At 38.2% G+C, this 18,823-nt stretch overlaps 1 protein-coding gene across 11 annotated transcripts in view; it reads left to right on the top strand.

The window, feature by feature from the left end:
• nedd4l (NEDD4 like E3 ubiquitin protein ligase) overlaps positions 1-18,823 on the top strand; it is a 57,038-nt gene that overhangs the window by 11,070 nt on the left and 27,145 nt on the right. For 4 of the 11 annotated variants that reach the window (XM_056730479.1, XM_056730481.1, XM_056730477.1 and 1 more), the window contains exon 1: positions 15,065-16,379. In XM_056730479.1, the coding sequence (XP_056586457.1) occupies positions 15,147-16,379 (1,233 nt within the window). In that variant the 5' untranslated portion in view covers positions 15,065-15,146. Of the gene's footprint in view, positions 1-7,002; positions 7,085-9,748; positions 9,788-10,518; positions 10,573-15,063; positions 16,380-18,823 lie in introns of those variants that run through there. The other 7 variants (XM_056730484.1, XM_056730483.1, XM_056730482.1 and 4 more) reach the window with 3 other exon arrangements.

Here is an 18,823-nt window from a genome sequence, read left to right as displayed (position 1 = left end):
TCCTGCCTTTCTTCTAACAGCCTGAGTCCTTTTACTGGACTACAGACAGAATAGCATATTCACTTATTTGCCTTTTTCGTGTAATATTTGAAAATGATTGACTCATTTCTGTTTTTACCCACAATACAACAGCACTTCAGCACTTATAACATTCGTCTTGGGCAACCCCTGTAGTTTTTGTCAAAATGGCATGCTATATTTGCTACTAGGACTACACAATATATCACAATATGCATACTGCAATAGTTATTTTATAGAGTATAAATATAGTATAGTACAAGTATAGATATAGTTCATGTTTTTTACTTGAAGTAATGGATTGCATATATATTATTTTTGGCAAGTTATTCCAATATTGTTCTTCAGTATTGTGCATCTCTGGTTGATACAGTTATTGTTAAGACGATAACACTGCTGTAACTTGCCATTTGTTAACCCCTGTTACTAAAATTACAAACAGAAATTCTAATGAATTTTTTTCTGAAGAAACTATGTGGGATAAAACTGTTCAAAACTCAGTGCCAAGACTTAATGCTATTCTGGGTGGCTGCCAGGGCATTGCTTTGTGTGAGTGGTTGTCAGGGCCCGGGTAGGTGGAATCTAGGAGGTACTGGACCAAATCACACAAGCCCTACTTCTGTATTCTTGTCTCTAGGCAGGTTCCTCTCATGATGCAAGTCTGAAGGATTCATTTTAGTCTGATTATCAAGTCTCAAGTTTTTAGGTAATGGCCCTAATGGCACATAGACTATTCTAGTGGAGGAAGTGGGTGTCTCTGGATGCTAAAAGAAGTCAGTGCAGATTTTATGCATTCTGTTGCAAAATCAGGGCTTTTGTTACATTTACATTTACATTTAGTCATTTAGCAGACGCTTTTATCCAAAGCGACATACAGGTATTAAGTGGAATTCTTTTTTTTCTTACGCTTCTCTGTGTTGCAAAACATCTGCTATTTTATAATTCTGAGCTCCGTTGTCTTTCTCGTGGATCAGCATTGTCGCCGCTGTCACAGGAAAATTCAAGAGTTTTAAGCATACTTAGGAGAGCAACATGTAAAAAGTCTGCGTTATTTTTGGGACAACATGTTTGAGGTGCACCATCAGAACACGGTGCGCATTTCGTTGATTTTAAACATGTGCCATAGTGCAGAAGCTGTGTGGTGTCATTTGCCTCTCAAATTTTATGAAAAGTCAGAAATATCTGAGAAGGGACTTTATTTGCACGCAACTCAGATGTAACGTTAACTTACTTCTATTACTTCTGCTGCCTGGATGGTTGTTTTTTTCCGCACGCAAGTTAAAATTGCAATAACCGGGAGATTCAATGAGTCAGCGCGGCTGCGCACGTGTGCAGTTTAAAGAGAGTATTTGTTGTAATATTTCTATACCCAGGCATTTTTTTAACAAAAAGTTGCCTGTGAGTAAACCGTAATAAGCGGACCCTTGCAGTTCCACCGAGGAACCCCGGTAACGGTATTGGGAATGACAGTGATATCCAAATCCAAAATTATCGATACAGTGTTAATTGTACACATGGTAATATTGTAAATAATTCAACACCCTTTAAAGTTTTGTCCTAATAACCATAAGGATTACAGACTCTCTCTCTATTCTTCACACTACATTTAATTGTAATTTATTGGCCAAAAAAAGAGAAAACAAATTTAAAATGAATTTGACTGACTGCATTATTGAACGGTTGTCGTGATAATATCACCAATGTGAATTTGGCCACGATAACCATGAGGTTAAAAAGAAAACCTGATATCGTGACTGTCCTTGTTTGACATCTCATTCTGCCTGTATCATAAATGATTAGTATTATGGGTTTGTTTAAATCCCCAACCCAGAGTATGATAAATGGTAACAATAATGCTCAACATTGCAGCTTTTAAGAATAGAAGCTAAATAAATAATGCTTTCTGCTTGTACAGTATCTCTCTTTCATCTCTGCGTGTCTATGTGTCTCTCATGTGGCGTAGACGTCACTGTTCCTTCTGTTGTAACTGTGCTGATCTACTGTGGACTTCATCAGGCTTGTCCGCTCCGATCACAGTGACCCTTTGTGTGCGTGCGCATGTGTGTGTGAAGTGCTCACCTATCAGCATGAGCGTGTGTTTTTCCCATCCTGCTGGCACTAGATACACATTTACCGGCCACTACTTTATTGATTTGCTTGTAATATTCAACGGATGGTAGAGACATGTCTTGCAATTTTGTTCTTTTTTCCACTTCATCTCTATGTCTTCTTTGAGAATAGATTGCTAAACACCACCATACAGTACCTCCAAAGCAAGAGTGTAATTCTGCATCTGGCATGCTCAGTTTATGAGGACTGTGATGCATCTGTGCTAATTATAAAAGGAATTCAGCTGTGGAAATGAATGACATGTGGCACCATCACAGAAGTCTGAACGGAGAAAATGAAGAGAGTTTTTACACTACCTCACCCAAAATGTATACGCCCAATATTTAATTCCTTGGTTTGATCTTTTATGCATGAGATGTCACTTCGTTTTTGTATAGTTTTAAACTGTGGTTCAAAACTGTGGTCATTGGATTTTGGAAATACAGAGGTCCAAGAACTGAATTACTCCCAAACAAAAAAAATTACTTTGTGCGTTTTAAAACTTTAAAACGTTGAATGCAAATTACATAACAATTCGTAAAACCATCTCTGTCTTTTGATGTTTATCCGTAATGAAAGTAAACACATGGTCAATTGTTATTTTTATACAAATACTACCAGATTGAAATACAACCTGTCTTTCATAAAGGATCATAATGCATTCGAGTTTTGAAATTACATAAATTTCCCTTTTACTTTTTTGTGTTGCAGACCCTTAGGTTTTTATTAAAAATAGGTCAACTTAAAATAATAAAGAAACAGAATTAAAGAACGAGAATTTGTTTAAAAGTGAATTATTTGATAATCATTTAGTTGTTTTAATAGGCTAACCACAACCTATAAACACACCTGAGTCAAAGCCACGCGGCTTAGAATGAACTACTGAAGGTCTGGTAATTTTTTGTTGCGTCAAACTGACACGTAACTCGTAAATGATATGTTTTCAGCGTTTTGTAGTTTTGCTTACTTGATATTTAAATCGGTCGTTTACTCAGGTTTGTTGTTTAAATGTGGACGCGCGTCAAGAACGTTCAAAACGAGAATGCAAACTCCCTGGCGCTCTTAAAAGAGGGAGAAAGCGACGCATTCAGTGTTTTGCACACATTTTTAGATGTGACATGTGAATGGCGGCTAACATTTCTATGATAAAACATTGAACAGTTAGCTACTTACATCGCGCTCTTTCACAGTAGAAACTGAACTCGAGCCTGACTTCTGTCAATAGCAACTCGCGCCTTCTTTCATTTGATTGGACAGTCATCCTCAACTTTCTTCATTTGATTGGCCAACTAAATCTAGATTTAGCCGTTTTCTACAAAATTGACCTCAATGTTGGGTACGGCCATGGGTCCGTAGCATGTTAAAACGCATCTTTTAAATGCACTGGACTTAATTGACTTGATTTCTGAAGGTCTGTATATCTACTGGCAGCATAGTTTTTAGAGAGCCTCCACTTGTAGATAATGGGAAAATCTGCTTTGTTGTTTAAGAAAAGAGCGAAAGGGGAAGGAACATGACATCCTGCCTTTGGCAGATTTAAACCTGATATAAAACATGTTTCTTTAATTTGTTTTGGCAGTGAGAGCTGCAGACAAGTGTGAATTTCCTGTTCTGGAAGTGAAGTATTTTCATTTGGAGATGATGTGAAAATGCTAGAATGTGAGAATGTGAGTGTTGTATGTGCAGTTTTATGAAGACCCATGGCCAGTAAAGTTCCTGAAATGCTACAAGAGTTTTTATGTTAGGGATGTAACAATATCAGATTTTCTCTACACAATTATTATGGCCAATAACAATATCATAACTGTATATATGAATTAAAAAAAGCCTATATTATGTGTTTATTTGTCTATTTTTGCCTAATGAATCATAATCAAAATACAAGTGTAGAAAGAAAGAGACATTTTGCAACCATGTGTCTCTAAAGGCAAAATGTTAAACAAATGCAAGACCATCTCCCTATGTTACAGTGTCAACGCTGGGTTATTTATGATAAAATCATGTGTGTATTATTAACACAATATTATCACATTTATTAATAATCACAGTTATTGTCAATACCCGTACACCCCTAAATTTAAATAAAATGTATATAATTAATTGGAAATAACCATTAATGTAAGGTACAAGCTGAAAACTGACATGGAAACACATCCTAACACCGAGTCTACACCGGATGCGACGCGATGCGACAAAAGACGTTAGAAATGCCTTAGAATCCATTATAATTTCAAATATTGTCCACACTGGATGCGGCAGGACGAGACGCGTCAAACCCATCGCTGTTAGGCTAGTATTTTCACACAGTTTGATATATTTTTATTTATAAAATAAATTTGCGTTAATTTATGTGTTGCATTAACCTTTTTTTGTGTGAAACCAACAACATTCAGTTGGTTTTGACTTTGGTTTCTGGTTTTGTTTAGGTTTACTTTGTACCCATGTCTGTTGCAGCAATTCCCTGGTCATTTTATTGATCTGTCGTTTTAACTACGCAGAATTGTAAGTGCCAGCGAGACGTTTTTACAGGGTCCTCTAACTGAAGTGTTGTTTGACAGCAGATTTCTATCAGCTTTGAAAGTCCTTGAAAATGTCTTTACGTGCAGAAAAACTGCATCTTTATTGACCGTGAAGTCTGTAATGTTCCTGTAGATCATTGGTAAGAGCAGTGCGTTAACAACTAAAGGTTGTGGGTTCGATCCCAGGGGATTGCACATACCTATGTATAAATGTATAGGATAATGCAATGTAAGTCGCTTAGGATAAAAGCGTCTGCCGAATGCATAAATGTAAATGTAATCCTGATAACTTATAGTTTACCTGACTTTGTGGCATGGAGCAGAAAGCTGGATCAGTGTATTGTCCGACTAAGAATTCCCCCTTTGATGTGAAATTCCCTGGCTTTCCTCTGTAGTCTCTGCTTATTGCACACAATGGAGCGTCCAACTCCCCCCTGACATAGTCACTCGTCGTCTCTATGGTAACGGTGTGCAGTGTCCGTGTGACACCTGAGCGGTTCCGTGGCCTTTTCGGTGGTAAAAAAGGCTCTGTCATTGGGTGTCTGGGGTCTTTCCAGTGCTGGAGAATGAAGGATCCTAGAAATCGCAGGCTTATGTCACTCTAACCCCATCAAGGGGGAATAAAAATGGCTAAAACATTGAGGGGTAGTTTCCCAGACAAGGATCGGCTTAAACAAGTTCTTATTTCTATCAGGATATTTAAGTTGTTTTTTAAAAACATTAAAAAAGACATTACTGGTGTGCATCTCGACACAAAACAATCACGCTGATGTATTTTATCATAACTCAGTGCAAGTTGCTTTAAATCAAGCCATCTCTAACATTTAAGTTCGTCTGGAACTAGGCTCTGTCTGTGAAACCGGCCCTTAATTATTGTAATATTTTTACTTCTGTTCACACAAATATGCTATTTATATTTTACAAATATGCTACTTATATTTGCAGTGTGAGAACATTTGTTTGTGAAATCACATTTATAGTTATATGGTAGAATTCAGGATCACTTGAATATTTAAAAATCAACTAATACTGTATACTATTGAACACATTTATTCCAAGTTATGCCGACTACGGATAGTGGGCAAATTGGTATTAACCATAAAAACAGGATATTCGGAGGTCTTGCGTTTTTAGCCCAGCAGGTAGTTTTGTTTTCTGTAAATGTAAGATTATGTTGAACTCGTTCAGAATTAAATTGATGGGACGGGGGTGTCTGTTAGTATTGTAAACCAGCATAAACATTACTTGACCCTTACAGGGAGAGTAAAGCTGATTCAGGCAAATCAGCAATTCCCAAACATTTTTGTAAAACACGCTACTTAGAATTGTTCCGTTTGACTTGTTTTGAGTAAATTTAGTCAAGATTCCGTTGAGAGTGCAGTGGATCACCTGACAATCCTCATGTATCTTGATGCTGTAACCTGAATGCAACCGTTTGGTTTATATGTGAGAAATACATTGAAACACACAATTTTTCTCTAAAGGTTTAAGTTATTATGGTTTCAGCGCCAAGAACATAAACTAAAGTTACTATATGTGGCTCAAACTTAACATCTGTTAGACCGCAGCAAGGAATCAATAACAGTTGAGTAGATTTCATTACATTTTATACATGTAATATACAATAAATTATTCATATAAATTAAATATAAAATAAATTGTCATATTACTTACTAGCCACTACCCTAACCGATAGACAGGAAGTTAACTTCGGGCCTGGTGTGTGCATCCGATGAAGCCGTCTATACTACAAATAAGAATGTGTCTACAATAAATATACTGCTGAAAATTGTCATGTCTTTTTTCTCAGTAGATTGTACTGTCCTGTGTTTACCTTTTACAAGTGTCATACGATGATCACTCTAATATGAACTGTCATATTATATGTCATATGGAATGGTCAGCGGACAAAGTCTGACATATTGTTCAATTCATTCCCTCGTTGTGTGTTTAATTTTTCCTGTTTGTTAAGATAATGAGCACTGCCTTGCTAAACGTGTCCTGGCATGCAAAACATTTGTAAAACAATTTAAGGCTTCCTTTCTTTGTCTTCTCCTCATTTCCTGACTTGTTTTAAAACTTCACCTCATTAAAACCAATTACATAACTCTCTATGTGTGTTCGGTCCTGTTTGTCTGCCCTTGTGGGGACCGAACAAAGATAGCAAAGCCTGAGCTCCATGTACGGTACCCTGTGTGCTCCATGCAGCCGGTTCCCATGAAAGAAACTTCTTAAAGATACTAAATGATGCTTATTTGAAAATGGAAGCATGCAATAATTCCATTAGGTCAATTTAAAATGAGATGATAAATAAGTGATGAATTAATTTAGTATTCGTTTCCTTGTTTTTCTTTAGTGACCCTTATGTCAAGCTGTCACTTTATGTTGCTGATGAGAACCGTGAGCTCGGCTTAGTTCAGACGAAAACCATCAAAAAGGTAAGACTTACTCTCATTTAAAGGCTTGTTTATAACACTCTAAAGTATTATTTTTCGGCCATGTTAGGGTTTAAATTGTATTATTGAATACACAAAGGTATATAGAATTTAAGGCGAAGTGATAGGTCACCCAAAAATTAAAATTCTGTCATTATTTACTCATTTGAAACCTGTTTGACTTTCTTTCTACTGCAGAACAAAAAAGAAAATATTTTCTAGAAACAATGCTAGAATTATCTTTTTTTTGATGAACTATCACTTTAAATCAACTTTAAAAGTTATTCTTAAAGTTTCTAAAGCCACTAGGAGGCGTAGTTCCATAGTTCTGTGGTCCACTGCATATGCTTTAAAGTGATATGTCAGGTCTTGAATAATATAAAACAGTTGTGTCAGTTGTATGTATTCATGACTGTTTAAATATGAGCTGGTAAAGAAATGTGTCTTCTGGCGTTGTCCTTTACCAGAGAGGCACGTTTTAAGCGAAACTACCTGTTCCACGGGTGGATCTCAAGAGAACATGTCCGGGTCATATTTTACCCTAAAATTAAAATAAATAAATAATATATACAATTAATTTGACATTTATGATAGTTTTTTTTGTTTGCGTTTAAGCGGTTGTCCCATACCATTCACTTTTATTGGACATGCTAAAAATGCTTCATTCTCCAGAATCAGTATATAATTTCATATTTCTTCCATTTTGATTTTGGGATTAAATATATCCCAGACATATTCTGTTTATGCTTTTGTCCATTACTCTTAAAGACCAGTTAAATGTGTAGTCAATCTCAGATTGACCTGGGAGGTCAGTCAGTATTTGAGTCATTGAGATCCATTTAGTGCGTAATGGGTAAAGCTTTAAAAGCTCTGAACCTCCAATGCTGTGACAGCAGACTCTTCAGGATATTAATAGCTGACAATGCACTGCTGTGTGCAACGCAAGCCTCATTGCTCAGTTCTCTGTGTTGAGGGATGCTCCAGAAGTCCTGCTTCGATATAAAACATTCTGAAGACTCCACAGCCTGCAAGAAATCGCAATATAGAGCGTCAAAGAGACAGATGTTTTCTTAACTTTTGTTAAGTGTAGGCCCATTGTTAAATTTATATTTGCAGATTTTTTATGTATACAGGTTTGATGTAATGCCTTTTTTCATTTATGATATGACAAGGTTATGAAGGCTGTCGCTGTTATGGATGTTAATGGAGATTGATGTGGTAAATGTACGTACTGTGTACTTTAGCTTATTTAATCATTATTAATATATTTTTTGATTGAAGAAAAACAAAAAACCTTTTAAAACAATAATGTAATGATAAGAATTGATGCGACAAAAGAAAATTAAAACTAAAAAGCGTCTTGCAGAATTGGCATTTCATCAGCCAGTTACTTAAACAGGGTTATAGTAGTTCCCATCTATGCTGGGCTCTTATTGGCTGCCTTTTCCTTATTATTTAGAATTGATTTAATAAGATTTTAGTTTTCTAATAAAATAAGTTATATGTTTTTGTAAAAAATTGTTTAAACATAATAAGCAAATGATTTTCTAGATCACAAATACGTTTCAGTCAAGTGATCCTTAACATTTCAACAGCAGTGTCAAATTCAATCATTTTAGATCATCTTAGCCCCTATCATTTGTTATTTTGTGTTCTTTCTGTGTATATAATTTACACCTGGGTGTGCCTCTACATTTCAATTACTACGGTATTTTTACAAGTTTTGGCACATGGTTCACAGACTTATAAATCTGAAGTATTTATTACATAAATAGTGCGAACATCATTGCACTAAACATAAGTTTATGTCATGCTTATGGTTTCATGCATGAGTGTCATTTTGGTGATTGCACAAGTGTTCATCAGGGTCCAAAAGTCTTTTTTAATTGCTACATCTTTGGCAAATACCCACAATAGAAGAATTAAAGTAGAGACATTTTCACTCGCTGTATTACATCATGTCTACACCAGGCGCGACATGACAACCTGCTTCTCCTTAATGGGTTTGTCGTGTAGTGCCGCACCGCATCCAGTGTGGACAAAATGTTAAATTATTTCTAATGCTTTTCTAATGTCTTTTGTCATGTCGCGCCCGGTGTAGACACTGTGTAAGACTTTTGGACCCATTGCATGTTTCTACATTACCAAGTTAAATCAATTAAGGTTCTCCTCCGAGGACACTTAAATTAAACTGTCAGCCAAACAGTCATGTTGACTTAATGATCAAGTTCTTCTATCACTTAGCAGGATCAATAGAGTCAAGGGCTACTGCACTCGCTGTCTGGACAGCAGTCGCTTTGTCTTTCACCGCCTCTTGTATTTATCTGTGTGTCTGTGAGCATACGAAATTTAAATCAAGTAGAGTAAATATTACCCGGCGTATCCGGTACTATTTTCCTTTGTTGTAACTCTCATTGAGGTAACGGCATACTTGTCACTTTTGTGGTGGAAATACTTGAATGAACGGCTCTTATTCACATTCTCCATTTTGTACGTTTTGCACAAATTAACTGTTTTCCAAAGCGTATGTCAGGATTCTGTAGTGTAAGCGGATCCCAGGACTCCGTTGTGTGTGGTTAATAAAAGGTATTCATGCAAAACAGTTTTTTGTGTGTGCGTCTCTGGGCTAGATTTTGAAACGCATAAATGTGTTTTCTTTCATTTCAGACTCTCAATCCCAAATGGAACGAGGAATTCTTTTTCAGAGTAAGTTTCTTTTTCCGTTTCTCGACACGAGCCAAACCTGGCTCGCATAATTCATAAATTCCCCCGATATGAAAACTCTAAAAGGTTTTTGAAGGCGTCTGAATATAGATGCTTAAAATTGCTCTTTTTTTTTTTTGTTCTTCCCAACATATTATTTATGTGTAACTCAGTCCAGTGCTTTTAAAACCCAGAACTTTATAAAATATTACAACGTTTAAATGTGTTATTATACAGTGCTTCGGAATACATCCCCACATCCATCACTTATAATAACCGCCGCAATCTGTTATGGGTGCATGTAATGTTGCACGACAGCAGTGGTTGTTTTGTTGCTCAAACGTAAAACGTCTATAGTTAAAGTTTGTTCTCCACAGAGCTGCTTCAGCTTTATTCACACGGATGTGATTTATGAGTGCTATTCTTAGCCCAGGTGATGACCCTCACGTTCATTACACTCTCGCTCTCTATCTCACGCCACAACCAGTTTGGCACCCAATTCACAGAAAACATCTCCTGCGGTAAAATGGTTTAATATTGCAAATGGCAAGTACCTGCTGCGGTCGCTTGGCAGCTTGCGTGTGACCGTGAATGGACGCATTCTGGTTTATTAGCTTTAATGTTTTTGTTTATTAGCCGTTTCTATTTTTGGTTTATTAATGGAATTGCTTTGGCCTTTTTAGGTACTTTTACAGCTGTATGCGTTGTAACTTTCTCTTTTGTCATGTCTGCAGGTCTGCCCGCAAAACCACAGGCTTCTTTTTGAGGTGTTTGACGAAAACCGTTTGGTAAGAGCCTCCTTCCACCTAACAGAAGCACATGTCAATCTGCATTCTAGCTGGTCCGTTTCAGTAATCTTAAAAGAACTGTGAAAGATTTTGCAAGCAGTTCAATCTGCATGATCTTTTGCCTTCGAGTTACTTTTTACACTTGATTTGATTTGACTTGAAAGCTCTTTCTAAAGTCGATTAAGCTGCCTTGCTCTCTATTGCCTAATGCCTACATGTGCAGCTGCCTGTCAAGACCAAACCTCACTCATGGTTCTGTCTCTACATAGGCACTGTGTTTGCGTATAGCACAGATATTCCCTTTGCACATAAGTCTCAATTCACAATTTATTATGATAAAGTTCAATGCATTTTACTAAAGATATACAAGTCTGATAGTTGATTGAAATGCATTTATACTCAAAATGATCTTGAGTTGTTTACCATTTGGGGAAATTTTTAGAAAGCTTTTCACAGTGCATTCTAGGTTTTCATTTTTTGTGACGTAAATGTGAATTCCTCTGAATACAAAACCTGAAAATAGCCTGATGCCTTTGAGCTCTTTACCTAGAAGGCTTAAAAAAAGTGATTTCTCTGGAGTTCCAATTCAGGAATAGCTTACAATTACTTTTAAGACCTTTAAATGAACCATAAGATTTGACCTTAAACATGACTGCTGAAACGTTTTAGTTTGTATGTTTGTTTTTGCGGCTCAAATTGTCTTATTATTGACTGTTTTATATATTTTAGAGTGAATTGTTTGAAAGGTCCTGAAAGATATTTTTTTTCTTTTTATTGTAATAAAAGAAGCTTTTCTGTTATGTAACTAATGTGAGTGGTAAGGCATTCATGGTTGTGATTAAAAAAATATGTGTCCTTACCTTACTCCAATTCACAAGCTTAGAAAATAATATATTGTATATATATAATAGTTATATTATATATAAACGTATAATAGTTTACTATTTAAACTATCAGGTGCATTTTTTGAGTGGCAGAGTTACCACATTTGACTCGTGAAGTAACCTGAAATTGTATGTTTTATATAGACATGACAATAGGGATGCACAAAGTTCTCTTGACCTTTTCTTTATCAGCTAAATTCTAGTACCACTCTGTCTTGTACTACATCATCCATTATATTTATTTTAAGAATAATCTTTTAATCAAAATGCAATGAGTCACTGAAACAGATTTGCTCAGTCATGCAGGATATTGGATAATGTTAACAAAATAAATCATTATTCTGGCAGAAAAGGCCCACTTTTAATGTTCTAGTCAATTGTTGAAAATCAAGTGAACTGTAATGTATAGTATAATGTCAAAATAATGTCCTGTTATATATATATATTTTTTTTATTTAAATCTCATGCTTCACTCTGGAAGCATTCTGGAATCAGAATGTCGTGAATGCCATTTTATGATTAATTTAGGTGTGTTTTGAAGCTCAGCTGTCACTTGATATCCATGATCACAGCTTGCAGATCTCGAGAAGGGTAGTAACTTAAACACATCTGCGATGGAGGTGTTCTGTGCCTGTTTGTGCACGAGTTCCCTTAGGGAATAGGTTTGCTGCTTCTCCTGTGTGATGGATTTTGGCAGCGTTTCAATGCAGTGCTCGACAGAACATGAGCGTCTTCCTTATATGACTGAGCAAGAGCATGGGTTGTACCTCTGACCGGACACTAATTTAATTAATCCATTTCACGCTCTCTCGCTGACACGCACTTTCTGTCTATTTTTATTCCCGTCTTCTCTTTAGCCGTCTTGGTTGTTTCCTCTTTTTTCCTTTTTCTCAATCTCTCTTTGTTTTCATGTTGAGATACATTTAAAAGTACATTAACATTCTTCCCGGTATGATAAGTCGTGTTGTTGCCAGTCGTGTTGTTTTTAAGTTGTATGTCAAAAGCTTGGGGTCTATTACATATTAAAAAACAGACGGATTGTTCTGTATCTATGGTATTGGATATCCATAAACATTATTGGAAAAGACAAAAAAAGTCATTTAAGCCGAATTACAACTCCTGGTCTTCCCCAACCAATTGACCTGTAATTGACTGAGGTCCATTGTAATTAGATAATGGCTTCTTTTTATAGTGAATCGGTCGAAGGTGCAATTTATAGCAATTTTTGCAAATTCAATTTTCTTCCTCAAGCCGCTGTCACAAAATCGTCTTATATGTGAGCAAATGTGCTTTAGGAAAACAACCAATAAAATGTTAACATTGTTCAGCCACACGTTTATTTATATTTACATTTAGTCATTTAGCAGATGCTTTTTATCCAAAGTGACTAACAGAGAGTTTTTGGAGCAGTATTGTCATACAGGAGCAGTATTGTCATACAGGAGCAGTATTGCAATAGATGCCAATACAAAGTTACGGTTGTTTTGTTTTTTCTAATATGTAATGTTGTGTGACCATTTAGATTATTTTATAGCGATAGTTCACCCCATAATCCATTTAATCACCCTCATGCCTTCCTTACTTTTGCAGCCCACAAAAGAAGATATTTTGAAGAATGTTGGTAACCAAACAACAGCTCATTTCTCAAAATATCTATCTTTGTAGGATTTTTTGCATGAACTATCTCTTTAAGACGTAATTATAAGCCAAGTGAACATTTTTGAAAAATATTTTAATTGTATAGCGCTTGTTTGGTTCAACGAAGCCCTCTCTTAATTCCCAGAATGCTTGGCACTTTGAGACCAATGCTTACGCCATGATGTCTCCATTCCTTGTGCGCAGCTCACCCACTGCAGGGCATGGGTGCCCCCCAAAACAATACCCCCTTACAGAGCAACCAAACACTCACAATCACAGCCTTTCTTTCAGTGTGAATCAGTCTCTCTCACTCATGCCAAAAGACGCGGCACTGATGACGCTGGCTAGTGTTAACACTAGCCAACTAGTCTTTAAGCATTTATAGAATGACTTTTTAGACCCTGTTCAGAGACATTGTCTCTCTTGTGTAATAGTGATGCCTAGGTTTGTGGTATTTTCTTTTCATAAATGCAGGATTAACGGTTGTTTTTAATTGTGTTATAAGTTGTAGTTCATTTAATTATTCAGTATTAATATTAACTTTATAATATGCATGGATGCTGTTGGTACTCAACATTTTCACTACAGTGTTAAACACAGGACACATTCATGATTGTTCATCCATGCAATGTTTCCCACTCCTAGCATGCGAGTCATCCTCCATTTCTCCTTGGACAAAGTTCCCTCTGTGTGCTCTGTATGTCTCACCAGGCCCGCATACAGATAATGTGGTGTCTTCCCGCTGGATTGTCACTTTGGCCTTAGCAACTTGCTCAGTCTGTCATCGGCTTGCGTCAGATCGATTATGATATTTGCACGCCTGTCAGCGGCAGAGGCTTGGGGTTATTGATCTAAAGACTGTTTTCTGAATAGCGTTCGAGGAGCAAAAGCAAATTCCAGCACTTTGTGCATTAGAGGTATTGACCCCAAAGGATTGAATGAAGCTTTAGGGGAAGAAATGTGGCTTATTATGAATAAGAGATTGATCCTGTTACAAGACTTTTTATTTCATTTTCCAGTTTAAATAGAATTTGAAGTTTGATAAATGACCTTAAATGGTTTTATTTTGTTTTGGGAGTGGTCATGATGGTGGATTTATTTTTTCAGCTCTTATGAAACGGCTCCTGGGCTTCATCCTGAGTCATTGCTGCAGTGTTGAAGGAGAGCGAATGGCTTGTGGTTTAAAACTCTCCATAAGCACTTTGAATGCAGATGGAACATTTTAACCACGCCAGGCCCGAAGACGCTTGATGGGAATTTAGACATTTTAACAACCAAAAGTGCCAGTTCTTCTACATCTGTTAAAGTATTTACCTACATTCTGGACATTTTTGTAGGTATAGTATAATCTGATTGATAAACACATTTATACGCATAGCAAGTCTGAGTTGATAGGGTTCTATATATCTAGTTTTGTCTTGTTTCATATTTTCATTCCATACTCATCTCTGCCACGTTTAAGATGCCGTTAATCAAATCTCCAAGCGATGAAGAATGTATCATGGGTAACACCATGTCCCAACTTGACTTGGCCCAGCGTCTATGCTGTGTGGGATGAGCACAAAGAATTATGAGTTTATGGAGTGTGTGTTTCCTGAGTCAGCTGTGATCCGTCTCTTTCTCATCCCACCCCCGGCGGTCTAGTTCCTTCTGACAGATCAGTAGCAGCTGAGAGAGTTTTGGGGCTAGCCGGGAGATGGGGGTGGCCACCATCTGGATCATGTGACTGTGGCCACCCTACCCTCACCTTTGCTTGCAAAGAGCGCCACGCGTCCTTATCCAATCACGTCTGGAATGTGGCTTGCCACTTGGGCTATTTCTGCTTTCTGTCGCTATCAGGCTGCTGCTCTACAGTTTGACACATGGGATCGTTTTTTTTATTTCCACATCTCACTCCTCTTTCTAGCATTTACCCGCTCTCTCTCTCTCTCTCTCTCTCTGAAGTTTGTGGGTTGAACTTTTAAGCTCCCTGGCAGCGTTTCACTGGTAGCTGTGAAACAAAACACAGCCTCTGTCTGTGAGTAAGGGAAAGAGAGAAAGGAAAGAGAGTGGATGAGCAAGACAGAGAGAGGGAGAGCAAAAGGGGATCAGGCGTACGAAATAGTGGGTGAGACAGATCCAGCAGGCGCTGTACAGAGACAGTGCAAGGCAGACAGGAGAATGTCTCACCGGTTGCGGTTGTATTTTGGCTCTGGTCGCAGCAACACAGCACCCGAGTTGGAGCAGCTGAACGGGGCGGCCGAGGACGGAGATGAGAATGTTACCAGTAACTGGAGAAGCCATGGCGGCGCTGGAGCCGTGAGGGTCCGAACACAGTCACGAAATGGAGGACATGCTGAGAACTCAGAATCGAGTGACGCCTTTCTTAAACGAAGTTCTTCCATGTTCATCCCACAGCTCCAGGGTCAAACCGAACCACGGACGACCAAGAGCACTTCTATGCAGATATCTCTCCAACGTTTATCAGGACCGCAAGAAGATGTTCCCCTCGATCCACCTCCAGGGTACCCACAGGACCCAGCTCCAGCCTACACTGAACCTGGAGTTGGATGGCCCTTACCTCCACCTCCTGCCTATCACAGAGGAGACAATCCATCCCACAGCGAATCCATCCTTGAACAAAGTCAACCAAACACCGATCCCAACCAACCTAAGAGACAAGTATTTTGTGTCCGGCCTGGTGATGGACAAAACGGTTACACTAGAATGAGTGTACCCAACAAAAATCACCAAGGGATTACCATCAATGGTTTCTGTATCCAGAGAAGATCTATAGATGGCTCGGACATCCGACAGTTCAGTATTGTGCCACACAACGAGGATGGTCAGAATGGCCAGTGTCACCGCTGGTCTGTCCAACAAAGCACGGACAGCGGTCCAGGCACCCAGAGACTTGTTTTCCAACTTCAACAGGACCAGGGACATCAAACAAACCAAAATTCTCCCCCTGAAGTGACGGATTTGGGCTACATGGGCTCAAAAGGTTGCCGTGTGGTGCGATACCCTCGGATCCGTTTGGAGAGGAGCGCATCGCAGCCGTTACAACCCAGAGGAGAACCCGCACGCCTCGGTTCCATGCCAGACCTTCATGCACCAATCTCAGAAATGGAAACTGAGAGCGAGATCGATCAGAATAAAGCTCAAGGCTGCACATTCAAGATTAGGCAAGAACAGAACTCCCGACAGCCCAAGTTTAAGATATATTTCAGCCAGGGAGGTGAGCACAGCACCATTACCGGACGAGATATTAGCTTTGGAAAGGTTCCTACCTGCTCCATTCCACAGGTAATTACAGCAGAGTAATAAGTTATTTGCAGTATGAAACTATCAGTCATTTTGACCTATTTATTTATTTGGACTTACAACAAAATGAAGAAAAAAAATCTACTTACCTGATCGTTACTGTAACTAAACCCAAATTGTCATATTTGTTGTGTTTAGTATAGACTTCAAAAAGCGTATGTGTTTGGTTTGTGAGTGATTGGGGAATAGGAAAAACAGATGAGGAAGAGGTAGCGGGATTTGAAGGAAAGAGGAGGTGGGTTCGGGAATGACTTATTCAAGTTCTGGGAAGTGGAAATTCCAAGAAAAAGCGGGTCAGGGACGAGACTTAACCACAATGTGTATGATTTCTTAATAAAAAGCATGCACACTTAGTACGATGAATGTATAGAAACTACTTGTTTCCCCCCCCTCTCTTAAAGAGGAGCCTGTTCTATCTTTAGACTTGTTGTTGTTGGTTTTAAAATCGGCAATTCTCTTTTGGCCTGGGTCGTCGCTGTAGCAGCTGTTCTTTGGTGATTAAAGTTTAATATAAAGTTACACCCATACTCCATAAAGAAAAACTCAGTATCAAACACTTAAAAACAACGGGATTGCGGTTATGTACCACTCAAACGTCAGGACTCTACAGGCCTCACAGCTATATTAAGCTTGAGGCTTCAAGTTAAGCAGTTGTTGATTTTTTCCAAAGGATCTCATTCGTCTGGATGTTTTATTTATGCCAAATGGAATTCACAAAATTGGGCTTCTCCAAAGACTCCAAAAAAAGTTGATTTGCCATTTGTTGTATTAACAGTTTTGTTTTTCGGGTAGCACAGATCACATGCAAACGTCACAATGGCTTCTTGGAGGGGTTTAGCTTTCATCATATTTGCAAACAGCATCAGTGGAATTTCTGAGGCGTTCGCATTCTAGAATCTTCTGATTCTGTAAGCTGGAATGTCATGCAAATACCGTAACCTTACCCAATTTCCATGTCTGTTAAAGGAAGCATATGTATTTCCAGTATACCTGATCTGAAGGCATTACTGGAAATGAGTCAGTGCCCCAGCAGGCTGACTTCATCAAATGATGTGTCCCTCTCGCGCGTCTCTCTTTGAGGTCATGTGACTGCTCTTTAAAATACCATAAACTTTTATCTCTAAAGAAAATGCTTGTAGATAGTAAAAAGGCTTTTAATATGACGTTAAGTAAAACGAGTATATTGAATTTCATCTGTCATTAACTGCATTTGTCCCCCTTGATGTGCGTCACATCTGTCACACAGCTTGGATTTTCCGTAGACTTGCGATTGCTCTCAGGTTAATTCATGTGACTGTTCGCCGTCTCGATTTCAGCGGGATGAGAGCTGTGTCGGGGGAAATCTCACTTATGTCTGCTGCGCCAGCTTTTTTATTTGGTTGTCAAGATTTAGAGCTTTAGAAAGTCTGCATGCTCATAGGTAAAAGAAGATTTTAGGCAAGTAAAAATGTGATTAAAGAGTAAAGCTTCTTTTCCAGTATTGACTAATGTAGGGATGCAGCTCTTGACAGGAACTCTCTGTTGCTATATTTGTGGGGGCTCCCATCTTATTTTAGCGTCTCTGCGGAAGTGAAGTATTTTTTGGCGCTTCGGTTGTTGTAACCCCAAACCGTAACCTTGTAGTCGCTGAGAGTAGCTACATGACCCAGAGTCCAACGAATTGATAATCTTGGTCTCTCTATTGTTTGGTTTATTTATCTAGCGTTATTTCCTCGCTTTGTTTACATTTAAACATGGCCTTTTGGTTCTCACTTCTCTGATCTTCCTTTCTAACGGTTTCTGTCCATTTTTGCAATTTTCACCCTCTTAAGCGAGTCGTGTGCTCACTCAGATCTTTAATGGACGATGACTAAGCAAATATTTATTTTTATCTCTCCGAGCACTGTGTGGGAACCGGACTTTTCAGGGTCATAAAGAACATAATATCTTAATGGTCTTTAAAGTCCCTTGAAGTTAAAAGACAAAATAAATAATTTATAGTTTAACGTTTATTGCAAAAGGACAGGAGAATTGTTTCCCTGGTGACGGGAATCTTTGACTAGACAGAATGTGACCTTTACGATTCATCCAATTTCTTGGGTTTCCTAGATCTTCATTCAAATCGAATAAGTTATGTGATAAGGCAACATCACTATGAATAATGCTCATGCGATTTCAATGTGATGTCCGGTTTTTATAATCGATCAGAACCTGGTAAAACATAAATATCATGGATTTGCATGAACCAAATGACCCGTGGCATATTTGTCTCCAGTATAGAAGCTTTTCCGTGATGAGTGGAAATTTGAGAATGCATCTTTGGCCCTGCCGAGCACTCACCATCACAAACAGTGACTCACACTTAACCTTTAGGTGATAAATGAGTGTTGTTATCCGAAGCTTGTGCCTACTTCTGAGATCTGCAGGTGTCACTAACTGGGTGTCGG

Source organism: Triplophysa dalaica, chromosome 19 (assembly GCF_015846415.1).
Source record: "Triplophysa dalaica isolate WHDGS20190420 chromosome 19, ASM1584641v1, whole genome shotgun sequence".
Classification (NCBI taxonomy): Eukaryota; Metazoa; Chordata; class Actinopteri; order Cypriniformes; family Nemacheilidae; genus Triplophysa; species Triplophysa dalaica.
Note: the sequence above shows the minus strand (reverse complement) of the source record. Positions and strands in the feature narration are given on the sequence as shown.